Source organism: Vicugna pacos, chromosome 9 (assembly GCF_048564905.1).
Source record: "Vicugna pacos chromosome 9, VicPac4, whole genome shotgun sequence".
In the NCBI taxonomy this organism is placed as follows: Eukaryota; Metazoa; Chordata; class Mammalia; order Artiodactyla; family Camelidae; genus Vicugna; species Vicugna pacos.
The window spans coordinates 54401927-54415827 of NC_132995.1; the positions used below are offsets into that span (position 1 = coordinate 54401927).

Below are 13901 nucleotides of genomic sequence, written 5' to 3' on the forward strand. Positions count from 1 at the left end.
GATGAGTCCAAACTGGGCTGCAACAATGCCATTGTCTCCAGATTCTACTCTCTAGTCATTATAATTTCCTTTTTAAGCCATTTATATGCAACCGACAGAAAAAGACTTAAGATTTTCCCATAAGTTACTCAGAACGTGGGAGTCATATTTGAGTAAGTTCTGAAAGGGGATTCAAAGCACTAAACTTTACAGCACAAACAAGTTTGCAGCGCCAAGGGCCCGGCCGTTTTCCCCTCAGCGCCAGGCTCTTGTGTGGCGGCCCCCTGGGCCCGTCTCACTGCCACTCCTAGGCACTCTGCCACACGCTCTTCACCAAACTCTCACGTGTTCAGTCATGAACCAACTACTGCTGATAAAATATGATGATGCTACCTGACAGAATGAAAGGAAACATGTCTCCCATCAAACTGCAATTCTACCTGCATCTATTCTCCTCTGGACCATAGGAAAATTTTAAGATTTCATAGTCTTCCATAAGCTTCTGCCGAGAAATAAAATTCTATAGCTAGACAGATTCTGATCCTGGAACAGAAGTAGCTAGAAAACGGCTGTCTGCGGTCAAGCCCCATTATGGTGGTATCTCTGTGTCTTTAAATTGCAACATCTCTTAGGTACCCTTCCAGCCTGTTCTTAATTCAGAAAGCAGCTATTTTCAGTGATTTAAAATTCTGTAATGTCAATAAATTCTCCCTGCTTATGATCTCTTTTTCCCTCAGAGAAGACAAGAAGAGGACTTTCCGGGAACATTTACAGGGACGGCACCACCGATCATCGCAACTGGCTCCTCACATTTCCATCCCACTCTCTACTACTTGCTTCAGCAAGGAGAGCAGAAAAGGTTTTTAAGGTAAAACAGTCCATTTCACATTTCTGGGGGAAAAATAATGCTGTTTCTTTAGTCTCACTTCCTTGAGAGCACAAAAATTCAGGTTTCTTCCTCTTCCTTCCTTCACATAAATACAAAGGCACTTGCTCATTCCAGAGCCTTCCTTTGACTTGGAATTTTAGTACAGTAATCAATAGACTGATTCTCCTATAAGGAAAAAAAAAGGTACGAGCTTTCTCTTCTTTTCACATAGATCTTTTAAGAATGAAATCAAATAGTTACTGTTTGGCCTTTGATAATTTTATTGGATCAGTAACAATTTTTTGTGTGTCTCAACTAAAGTAACTGAAATTCTAACGCTTATGTATAAAAAAGCACACGCTCCATTTCAGCACAGATGTTAACACAGTTTAACACAGCACAGTGCCATGAAGAGATGAACTTCCAGAGGGAAATGTACAGCTTGTTTTGGTGGGAAATAGTCCTGGAAATAATCTAGCGCCAAGTTACTGGGTCATTTAACATGTCGTTTCCTTCTTCATTTAAATTGTTATGAATCACTTTAATTTTTCCCAACAGCCCTAGGATCAAAGGTTTACGTGGAATAAAAGTAAACCTGCTTTTATTATCCAACTGATAATACTTATTGGAAACAGACAGAAATTCATGATTTATAAAACATATTTGTATATATACACATGCCTCTAAAGTTTACAGACTGAGAGAGAGATTGGTATTTCATAGCAACGATTTTGGTAACTGCAAAAAGAAGCATTGCATACTCAAGTTATATACTAAAAGCAAACCTACATGCATTTGCTAGACAATTATGAGTTCTCAAAGGGAACAAGGAAGTCGATTTGGTTCATGTACTTAATTAACACCCTACTCTTCATTAGATCAAGCATTTTCTGGTATTGCTAAACTTTCCATTTTATCCAGAAAAAAGCTGTATGATACTTTTATGTCTGGAATCTGACTTTAAACTACAAAAAGGGAATGTAGTGCAAAAGGAATTAATATGCTGCTTTATGCATTTGATTATTCTTATTTGAAATCTGATAAAAATTAGTATTGTCAGCTCTACAGTTTTATGTTTCCCTTCCACTTCCCATCCTTTGTTGAAAGCAAATTACAAATGCTAATTTTTTATTTGGGAACTTCATCCTGCCTCATGTGATTATACAGAAGTTGAGGACTTACCTTCTGTCAATATTCAAACTACTTAAAAGCTACATGATTTTTTAAAATCATAATACAAAGGTTTTAAGTTATTGCTCCAAATGTCTAGTGAGAGGGTAGCATCCAAAACGCAGTAAGACGGAGAACTATTACCCCACAGAAATCACTCTGACGTAATTTCCCATTGACTCATTCTTTCTGTTTTTCACTGGGTTGCCTTATATAAGCTCCATATTCCTAGCTATTCTTTCTATAATACACATGGTCCTGTACTACCAAAGGGAGAAAAGGAATCTGAGTTTTACCCCAAGAGAAACAAGGTAAAATACTCTATATGCTTACAGCCACAGGGTGTTAGTATCTGAAAAAGACAGCTAATTTCATCTATTGTACCTCAAGTACCATTTCTACAAGGCAGATGGAAAATGGACTTTAGAAGCATGTAGGTGACTAATATTTCCTCCCCACGCCCTAGGAAGTTTGTCGCACTTCCCTGCCGGGCACTGGCTGCCGAGCTGAAGAATCACCAGTGAGGCCCTAGCTGATGAGGCAACTTGAGTTTTCCAGGGATGTGAAGATTCTGTGCCTTTTTCAAATAAAAAGACCAAGAATCCAGAAAACAATGACTATCCTAACAACAGGAACTAGAGTTTTCTAATACCGGCTCAAGGAAAGCAAAAGTATGGAAGTATTGTTCCTTCTAGGGCTTGCAGTCCAAAGGGAAGACTTTACGTAGGTCAGTTAACCTCTCTTCCTCGGGGAAAGGCGAAGTTTTGGTGTCATCTGATCTGTCCCTCCTTTCCCTGATCAGAGGACTCTAGACCCAACTGCAGACTGAAGCAGACAGAACTGAGATCAATTTTCTCAAACTGTTTTGACGCTGTGAGGCAAACTTCTCAACCAGAAACTGAATTAAAAGCATAAGTAAGCATAAAAGTGATAAGCCTTTTATATGTATCTGCCATTGAGGCCACTTCTGTATAAACTGCACAACAGAATATACTAAGGAACCTCCTAAGGGAACTTGTGGCTTAGATCTAACATCCTATCCAGGTCAAGACTCTCTTGATCTTTAACAGATCTCTCACCTCACATAATGACAAAAGTAAATCTTTTAAAAATATGAATGAGGAAGGAGAAGAACCAAAACTATTGCTGCTGTCCACAAATGAATGAAGGGAGGTGGGTGTGGGAGAGGGGCGGGGTGGTGGGTAAGGGTAAGAGGTCACCCGTTCAAAGTAAAAGCTTGACAATATTAAAACAGCCCCATCATGCCTTTTCCAAAAAGTTGTGACTTGGCTTAATAGCTAAAGAGAGAACATGCAAAAAAATGTTGATTTATACTAGTCACTAACAATCGCTAGACTTCAGTAGTTTAGTTTAAACCTGTAATAGAAAGGAGTTTAGGGGAAATATCTGTCAAAAGGACTTCCACTTCATCATTAAATACATCTTGGAGGTCCCGTTCAACTCTCTACTGCTAAAAGCTACACACTTCAACTACCCTGACCTCTTACAAACATTACAACCAAGAAGGAAATGTGAGAAAAACCAAATCTAGCAACATGGATTTTTCTCAATTTAAGTTCTATGCTTCCAATTAAGCATAGCCTGAGCCTTTCAAGTTTTTTATTCAAGCACAAGGTTCTATAAGCACGCAGTGCTTTATCTGAAATTATTGTGATGCTGAGAAATGCCTGGCAAAGGTAGATAGTTCATAAGAGGAAAGGTCTGTGCTCCGGAAGAGAGAATGGAATCATATTATCTCATGCTAAATATGATTATATGAATGACATGGTCCATGAAAGCATCATGCATCTATGGGCTGCAGAACAAAATGACTTAGAATCATATTCCCTAATAAGATGCCAAATTATCACACAAAATTGTTAGACCAGCAAGCTCTCTCCAGTTAGCACTGTTTGCCAGCCTCATTCCAGATATAAAGACCAGAAAGTCAGTATCAGATTTTAGTCACATCTACGGTACCAAGATCAAACTCTTAATTTCTCCTTTGCCACTAAATCATTTAATTTTCTAAAATGCTTCTCAAGGACCGAGATCAATGGCAAGTAACTATAGCAGCATAAGTTACTCTACCTTTTTAGGGTCCAAATCAGGACCAGAATTCACTTACTTTTTCCCCTAATCTACATATTTTAATAATTTTCCCGTAGGAAGTTGGGTCTCTCATTACTCACCCAACTATCTTAATATTTCTAATACTCAGCAGCTGTTCAAGATACCAAGGGAACTTCCTACTCTTGTTGGAGGGTGATAGAAGCAGGAGTGGTTGTTTACACAAACTACTGTGATCACTATAAGCTATGAGAACTCAAGAATCGCCTGTGGCTGAATGTTAATAGGAAACTTAGACAGCATCATTGGTCTATTAGTAAAATTAAGGGAAGACACTTCCTAAATGCCTTGTCATCATATGACAGACTCGTCTTTGGTGGGTTGACATTTCTACAGCTCCACTACCTGCCTCTTCACTTCCAGAAAGTTACAAAAATCTTTGTGGGGGAAAGGGTCACTAAAGATTGGAAGACTAAGGAAAAAGGATGATTCTGCTTATACTTCCTATCTCCTTTCATAAACGACCCTCTTTTCCCCCCAAAGCCCATTAAAACTGGAAAGCATTTTCTTTAAGAGGAGGGCTTATGGCTGCCAATCTTTTGCAAAATACTTAATCAGAAAATCCCAGGATGTTTCTCCAGTAGAGTATTTTCTTTCCTGTCCACTTTAGAGTGACTGATGCTCTTTCTGTTACAGGCGTGGCTAAGGTTACAGAAACCTGGACAAAATTTAGAATGTAAGTAAACCGTGTCCACACACAAAAGTGAAAGAAATAAAAGTGTCATGTAAAAATGCAGGGAAAAAGTAAAAACCCTTGTGCTCTGCCTAGTTTACAAAGGGGACACATTCACGGTGCGAAAGAGCCTCAGTTCCTATTAACCAAATTCCATGTTTAAAAACTGAACACTCAGCTTCTAACTAGGAAATTTGTATCTAGCAGAAACAAGAAACCTCGTGGGTGAACAAAGCTCTAAAGTAATCTTGGTTACTTTTTATACTCTTGACATTTAGGATAGCAGAAATACAGTCTCCAGGGCCCCCTTGTTGCCACAAGAAAGCACTGAGACAGTGACCAAAATCTAGAAAGATCTGTGACATTTCGCTCTAAAGCATCCAAACACTTCAAAGTCTGAAGTCTATTACTTACTTTAATATGGAGAAATGTTAAAGCACTAAATGGTGAAAATTATAGGCCTTCACGTAGTGCCAAATGAAAAGATGTAAGAAATAGTCTCCTCTGACTATAAGGTATTTGGTGAAATACTGAATTTAAAGGGGGGGACATTATCTTTGAAATTACCTTTCTATATAGAGAATTCTGACTCTAGAAGACCTCGGAGCTTTCTTAAAATCATGTTCTGACTCAATAGTACACCCTCAGTTTAAAGAAAACACTTAAATGAAATTTAATCTGCACCGAATCTAATTTCACTGTCATTCAGTCATCAACTCTGCAATATTAGAGGTAAAGGTTTACTGTGAACACTTTCATAGTCTTTGCCTCTGCTGTATAACTTGGCCCTCCCAGTAGTTGCAGTCTACTATTGCAAGACTTGGCTTGGTTACCGTCTAATAAGGATTATACCACTTTTGCAAGGTCATTCTTAGACTTTCAACCTCTTTCTTTCTCACTCTCTAATCTTGAAACTTGTGTTTGATTAAGAAATTGCTCTCACTCAAAAATCAGGAGTTGATTGAATGGCAAAAATAATACACACGCATGCATATGACATGATATGGAACATATGAAATGGATTGTGAAAGTGGGGGAGGAATGAACTTTATTGGCCCATAGAAGGGATGAGAGAATAAGGAGGGAGGGCTGGGGAGAAGAATGAATATGGGTGGGAAAACTAAAATGGAATGATTTAAAATGTGTAAATATACTTTGTAGCCTTCACCATTCACCTTCGTGATAGATACGTACAGGGAAATACAGGCAGACTACAGTGAGTTTCACTTTGTAGCTGATGCTGCTTGTACCAGTTCTATCATTAGTAAGTCACCATTTAATTCTTCCACAGCCAGACAAGGCTCTCTGCTTAGTACAATCATAGTCATGACCTCACCTACTTTCCAGTACCCTCTGGACCCAAGTGGGTGGTTTTTAATCTCAGCGATGTTGCCGCCTGACACCTGCCATCTCAGCGTCCCCAGGCACAGCCGTGAAAATGACATCTCCTTCATGTCCATGACGTGTGCCTCTGTTGTCTGGTTGATTGCGTCGTTTCCATGATAGGCAGCGACGGCAGAAATGGGTGTCGTGGGAGGGGCTGACAAAGGGAAAGTTGCAGCGGTCCTCCTGAACTGTTCTCTCCTTTCAGGTGACTCCTGGGAGGACCGTCCCCAAGGGCCTTTGAGTTTCCAAGGGTCAGAGATGCAAGCTTCACAAGCACAACTGCAGACAAGCTCCCAGGTGACCCATCACCTGCAGCTGCAGCGGGACCAGCAGTTTGACTGCGGTGACGGCAACGCCAGGCTCGGCCTTTCCTCCACCGTGTGGGGCTTCACAGCCAACACTGAGTTTGGAGACCAATGGCCGCCCCTCCAAGGTAAGAAAGGAAAGGAAGCTGTAGTCCAAGAGCTGGTCGTTCCAGGGCTGGGGGTGGAGGAGACAGTGGGGCCTCTGCCATGCCCCTTTCAGGTCCACTCGAAATCCCCAACGCTCTAACCGAGGGAAGCGAGCAAGAGCCTCAGATTTAGGGCCGGCTCTGCTCCAGGTCCTGGGTTTGCAAACTCTTGGTTGTTTAATTGAACCAACTTATTTATCTTCTGAGATATTCACATCTCATTTCCCTTGTCTGGCCACCGGAAAGTTAAATCTCCCTTCCAGGGTTGTTGGGAGTGTTAAGAAACATAGTTCCCAGAGTCCCTGATTCGATAAAACCTCCATCAGCACACCTGTGACTGTGTGATGTCTATCTGTGTATCTTGCTGGAGATTTAACACTTACACAATGCGTGCACATGCAGTGTCTCAGCTGAAATGCGGGACATTGGATGGTCAACACGATCTCTAGACCCCGTCTTCCCTCGCTTTCTCAGAAAGGCACGTTTGCCAGTGTTCTCTTCTCATCATCCATCCTCAAGCCAATCTTCCCATCAGATGCTCTCAGCAACAGTACGTTACTAACGTTAAGTCGCAACGTAAAAACTGACCGCACACTTCAGTCTCCTGTTGACTGTTTCACATGGCGGTTGTTTTTCTGTTTTTAGCCCTTTATTTAAAAGAAAGAACCACCTTCGTAGATGAGGTGAGCCCCTCAGGTTCTTTTCTGATACTCCATTTAATTTGTCCTCTTCACTCATCTCCACGGCCACGTCCTCAGTTTTCTTACCATGATCCCACTCTTCTCTGATTTTCGTAAATGAGCTTTCAAACCCTCACGTACATGTCATCTCAGACGTATTCATCTTTCCCCTCTACTGCTCTCAGTATCTCCACTGGAGACTGGGCCCGCCTGGTGCTCATCTGTCAGGCGATGGCCTCATCTGAGAAATGAGGAGAGGGGAGGTGAGAGAAGAAAGAGCACCACTGACCACCTTACAGAGATCTCATGGGAAGGGCTCAGAGCATGTTAGGGTTGTGTGGCCATGACAAGTGCCATTAGCCCTTGTGGTTATTTCATTGTGTTCCCTTCCCTCTAATCTCTTTTTCTTGACTTTGGCTTCCCACATCCCTGGCGAGGACTCAGCCCCACTGGCTCAGTCACTCTCTCTCCTGCTCACTTTCCCTGGAGGCCCGAGTATGAATCCAGGCATCAAAACAGATTTTGCTGCAATGCCTAGTCTTCATGCCCTTTATTCTCATAATCGCCCAGATCTAATAGTTCATGTTACCACCTTACCTCTCTTATTCCTCTTATATGTTTCTTTTTCCTTTTTCAAAGTCAACTCATCAGAGGCTGTTACAATGATGCATTGCACATCTCAGTTCCAATATCCATTTCTTCCTTTATACACACACACAATTGTGAGAGTTGTTGTATGTTTTTTAAACATCTTCCATGCCTTATTTAGCTTGAGTATGTATAAACATTATATATAGCGTATGAACATATATATGGGAAACATATACTGATACACATCTGTAAAAATTTCCCATTTGGGACTTCCCCAGTTCTTTGCATGTTGAGGTTTTGTTTCAACGTTGAATTTGTTTACTTTCTACAATCCCTTCCCTTCCAGCAGTATAACCTCTGAATGCCCTGATTTCCTTGCCTTTGTCTTTTCTAACTGGGAAATTTTTGTTTTCATGAATTCTATTTTTCTTTAACAAATATTCTTTTGGCAATGTGAAGATGTTTTCCTCTTGGCAATCTTACCAGAAATACATAGTTTGGGGACGATCAACAAAAGTGAAAACTACCAAGGTGTCTCCACTGGCTTCACCTGGCAGGGACGTTTTGAGATGGCCTCTCTTGTTCCTGGACACTTTGCTTACTTGATGTTCCACTTGGTAGACGAGTAAGTCATTGTAAGGTCATGTATTACAGTGATCCTGTTTTCTGTGGTTTTATCTTCAGAGCTGGGTTTGGATGCTTCCATTGGAATGAAGAACCCCCCCAAGGTGGAGGGTGAGGGCTCAAGTGCCAGCCAACATGAGTGTCAAGTCTCTAGCAACAGCAATGCCTCCAGTGTCCTGAAACAGAAGATTCTGTGAAGAAAAGTGCTGCGCAGCAAGTGGAGAATTGCATGCAGATTCCCTGGCCTTCAAGCTTAGGGGACAGAGGTAATGACATCTAGGCCCTTCCATGCATGTCTTCCCTGTTGCTCCTCATCTAAGATTACAGCTCAGACTCCACTCTCTTTTCTCTTCCTTGTTCATTCACTGAAGAGTTGATCCTACCTGCGTCTGGTCTTTCCTTGTTTTTCTGTGGGAGCTGCCACCCTGCTAGGCCCTTCCATCCCCACTTTCTGTTTGTACTGTGTGAACTCTGTTGTGTTCCTGCTGCTGCTGCTGCTGCCCTGGTATTTCTTCTCACCTCTACTCGTAGCTACTGGGAAGCCCGGCCCCGCGGTCCTCCTCATGAGAAGAGCGTCATTTAGGGCCCTGAACACGGGGTTCTTTGCCTGAAATCACACACTCCCTTGGTGTCATTGCCTTCCTTTCCCTACCCTTCCTCCCTCCACTCCACTGCCTCTTCCAGAATCACTGACGTCATGAATCACATGCACATGGGTTGGGTTTTGCAGAACACAGCTAGGACAACCTTCACTCCTCGACGTCTCCACGTGCATAAAATTGGTACAACTGAGGAATGAGAACCCTGGTTACAAGAACCAAATATAAATCTCTGTCATAGGTGGGAGCGCTGGACTGGCCTGGAGTCAGGTTTCTCGCCAGACACTGGTGGTCAGCTCTGTGCTAATGTCCATGGGGCTCCCAGTGCCTCACTGGAGCTGGCATTAGGTGGAGGACGGTAGATGGCACCCTAAAGGGACATTGGCCAAAAGCAGAGGCACAGGCCATGTGTTGACAGAACACAAAGAGCGTGACGTGCCTAGGGTTTCAGACCTCTCTTCCTTTTACTCACATGACTCTTACTACATGTTCAGTGAAAGTCCAGAAAAAAACATGGGCTGAGTTGGCATCTGACGCCAGGGAATCTAGGAGAGCATCCCAGTGAATTAACCTGGGGCAGATTTATGAAGACTCAGGTATACAGGATACAAGAAGATCATTGCCTCAGGCAAGGCCGTTTGAGAAGGCAAGTGATTTCCTCTAGACTGTGAGAAGGAAGGTGAAAAAATCTTCATGGCCAGCGGGACAGGAGTTCATGGTGGAAGTAATGAAGCGAAGGAAAAAGAAAGGTGTGAAGTAGTGTAGTCTAGTGGGTAGCTCTAAATCTTGCTATCATGAAGAAACGCTGGGTGAGCTTGGATCTATCTAACATGAATGACTTGACCCAACCCCTTGATATTCTGATTCTAACGTTCTGAGGTGAGGTTTGGGCATTAGTATTTTGAAAAGCTCTGCTGACATGCATCTAGGGATTGAAGGACTATGGATCTGGTGGAATATCAGGAAGCAGTAGAGGAGTGTCCCAAGGATCCTTGCTCCAGACAGCAGTCTGTTTCTGAATGTATATGAGGGATGCTCAGCCCATCCCTCCCTGGGACATGTGAGAAAGGCAGCACTTCGGTCCAGGTCAAGGGCAATCAAAAGTCAGTTGGTTGCTGAGGAGCCAGCGGTGGGGATCTGGCTAAGACTCTGCAGCAGCTGTGAGGTGGCGTGTCCCCAAACACTGGTGGGGCGAGGACAGGGGACCCTAGATTCTGCACCACAGTCTGCACGTTTGTTTCAGGAGGGATTTCTTCTAACGTGTGGATCTCACTTTTCCCTTCAGCCAGCCTCGGGCTCGACCTTCAGCTCCTCCTATCAAGACGATCCCGGGCTGCTCTTGCCTCTTCCAAACATGTGGTCATCCCCCCAGGCGCAGCCATCAACAGAACCCAACAGAGACCCACATTTGATCCCTCTGTCATTCTCCTTGTCCCTCTATCTCTCCTCTGTCTCTGTATCTCTCTTCTATCTCTCTTTCACAGCTACCCAGTATTTTAGCTACTCTGAACAGATATTCCAATTTGGAAGAAACCGCATCATCAAATTTATTTTTCCTACTAGATGCAAAAAGTCTACGGCATGAAATCAAGTTCAAGTCCACACAGAACACTGCAGGGATCCTTTCCTGAGAATCATCATCACAACCACCAGCCCCATCCCATGATTATTATTGCAAAACACTGATTTGATGGGAGAACTCCCAGGCATCAGCCTCCAAACGTTACCCATTGAAAAGGAGACCAGCGCTTTGATGGATACTCAGCTTTGAGAGACCGTAATGCTCACTCCTCTCAATTGCCATCCTGTTCACACTGGCATCTGGAGCAGGTGGAAGAAGGCAACATGTCAGCCTGGACCTTCTCTGCCACCAGATGGGCTGTGCTCGGTGCAGCCGGCTTTGAACATGCAGTGTCCGTGCTGAACAGGTTTCGTTCGAGTTTCATCACAAGGAAGTTATCAGACAACTGTAGAATCTAGACCATTGAACAGGACAACTGGCCTGTCTTTTTCAAACTGCCAATGCCTCCACAAACGGGATGACAGAACGGAGAAGAGATATTTTGGGTTCCAAAGAACTAAAGAGATTGTGCTACTATATTTCTTTAGTTCTTTTGAGCCCAAAACCTCTCCTCACCTTACTGTGTTTGTCTTTAATGGTGGTGACATTGACTTGTTTGCAGAGGACAGGTCAGTTGTCTGGCTCAGAAGTCTACATTCTGCAGTTGTCTGACCCTTCCTCATGATTAAACTCGGGCCTAGCCTTCTGCCAAGGGCACCACATAGTGCACACTGTGTGCTTCCTAGCACAGCCCCTCTGGAGATGAAGAATGTCCACTTTGCCTGTCACCACTCTTGTCATCTAAGTACTGAACATTTGGCTATAGAGGGAGGAGCCAGTGAGATCCATTCATTGGAACACACGTTTTTCTGTCTAGAATCAGTCATTTCACGAGTAGCTCTTCGAGAGTGTATAAATATTTTATTCTACGATTCTCATTGTATAACAGTTTTACCGTCCCTGATCGATCCCTGATGTGTGTCAATGACCATATTTGTGTTTGTACAGCGGAACTTTTCCAAATCAGTCAGTTTATTTGTACTGCTGGCATTGTGCTGTGGAAAAGACAATCCCCACCCCTTCCATTTCATTAAAAGTTCTTTGGAGTTTTACTGTGAAGTTGTGTATTTTTCAATTCAGTGTTATAATCTATGATTCTCCTGCCTGATTTAGTAGGTATGGATATATATTGATAGAAACAGTCCTGTTTCTCCTCTTCATTTTCATATCTTAAACTCTCCCACAGCTTTTAAGCTATATGTACCAATTATAGTAGATTGCATTCAGTGTTTGTTTTCTCTCTATTATTTCTGTGTGTGTGTGTGTGTGTGTGTGTGTGTGTGTGTAGTTTGTCTAGTATGTAGGAAGGGCTAAATAGCTAGTGTGTAGCACTGCACTAAAATATTTGTCATCTCAGTCCCTTAGTATGTCGTCACATAGTTTCAATGTGAAGTCGAAATTTTGAATGATATCTCTCAACTTCAGCTTTTTACCAGTGTGACCATCAAGGACATTATTCTACTTTTCTGTTTCCTTCTGTCTTTACCTGCCACTTCTGATAATTTTCTAACAGTATTTCAACCTAGTCCAATGTATACCCTTTACATACTATTTTTTCCTACCTTGTCCCCACTACCTCCCCATTTTGTGTTAACTTCAGAAAAAAGTAGGGTAGGGACAAGAGCTGGAGGAGGAGCCCATGGGGGACTTTGGGGATCCCTACCTGCACAGGAGGCTGCCCCACCCCAGGAGCGTCAGTGGCCTCGTCGCAGAGGTCCCAGGCCCCAAGCAGGCTGCCCCAAACGCAGGGCACATGTACACCGGCTTAAATGTATAATTACATCTACTCAGTGGTGACCAGGTCTTCAAAAGTCAGACTTTCCTGGGTCACTTCTTGACATGTAGAGTTCATCCTTCAGGATTTCTAACGGTGGAAATGAGGGCTCCTTACCTTTCGCGTGTTATCTACTCATTTTCTCTTGCTTTGATACATGGACAGCTTGGCTGAATATGAAGGACGTGCCCACAATGACTCGCGTTGAGTTTTTAAAAAACATTGTCCTCCTCGGTATTTTGTTTGAGACGTGCAATGTAAACTGATTTTCTCTTCTAGTTGGAGCCAAGGAAGGTCTGGAGCTTCACAGGAATTGTTTCTTTAAAAATGTAATCTTTTACACTGGAATTTGACACAACATTGTAAGATGATTGTAAATCAATAAAAAATGTTAAAAAAATGTAATCTTTTAGCCCTAATAGGATGGGTGTTAAGGTTGAACATGGCAGTCCTATTTCTTCCAGATATCTATGACTTTCTCTCTGACCCTTTCTCATTATCTTTGACACATTTTCTTTTTGTTCAATGCTTTCATTTTTGAATTCTATGTGCCCTATGATTGTAGAGAAATGAGATCCTTTATACATTTTCATTGAGCCTATTTTTCAGAGAATTCTCTTTTTCTTCAGTTTTTCCCTAATTACTGCCAATTCTCGTTTCCTCTATCGCGTCTAAGTTTGTGTTCTGGGTTCCCTTTCTTGTCTGTGTGAGTCTTGTGTGTGTGTGTGTGTGTGTGTGTGTGTGTGTGTATCTGGATCTCAAATAGGTTCTGTTTAGAATACTTATTTCCGAAATAGATACTGTTTTATATTTTTTTAAGTTTTTGATTGATTTTGAGGGAAGTCTTTTCATGAGCTGAAATCTCTAACTCTATTTTTGTTTTTCTCTAATGTCACCTTAGAAGAAATGTCTGCTCTGTGATTTTCATTTCCGCTAGAGTAGGATTGACCTGTGTGAGACATGGCAGTTCTAGGTGGGATCTGATGCATCTTTAAGCAGCTTAGTCAGTTTGTTTTGTCTAGATCTCTTTGTCTTGTTCAATTACTGTAGCAGATGTAAGCTTTTGAGGAAAGGCATGGTGTGTCTCCTGGTTCTGAGATTCTATTTTCTTCCAGTTGGACCTTTAATTTCTACTGGTTGCTTCATTCTTTCTCTTCACTACAAGCATGCAAAGGACATTACCTTCATCTAGGTCTCACCGTGGCCCCCACAATTGTGCCTCCTGAAGACTGTCACCCTCTGGTCCTCTGCACTGCCCAACCCCTTCCTGGCAACTCCCCAGTCGTCAGAGCTGTAGTCCACCATGTCTCAGGCATGCTGTGAGTTTGTCCCCTTGCTCATTTGTAGGTAATTTT

The 13901-nt window shown here is 42.5% G+C and overlaps 2 protein-coding genes across 3 annotated transcripts in view; both read left to right on the forward strand.

Annotated features, from left to right (window-relative positions):
* NBPF7 (Putative neuroblastoma breakpoint family member 7) overlaps positions 1-13901 on the forward strand; it is a 105898-nt gene that overhangs the window by 58355 nt on the left and 33642 nt on the right. The gene's annotated exons all lie outside the window — the stretch shown is intronic.
* On the forward strand, positions 4618-11824 carry LOC140698228 (NBPF family member NBPF4-like). 2 transcript variants are annotated; one of them, XM_072967878.1, is made up of 4 exons: positions 4618-4823; positions 6412-6639; positions 8613-8818; positions 10437-11824. In XM_072967878.1, exons 1-3 carry the CDS (start codon positions 4766-4768, stop codon positions 8747-8749), a joined length of 423 nt encoding a protein of 140 aa, XP_072823979.1. In that variant the 5' UTR covers positions 4618-4765; the 3' UTR covers positions 8750-8818; positions 10437-11824. The 2 variants fall into 2 exon arrangements, with proteins under 2 accessions (XP_072823979.1, XP_072823980.1); XM_072967879.1 differs by having other exon boundaries at positions 10715-11824.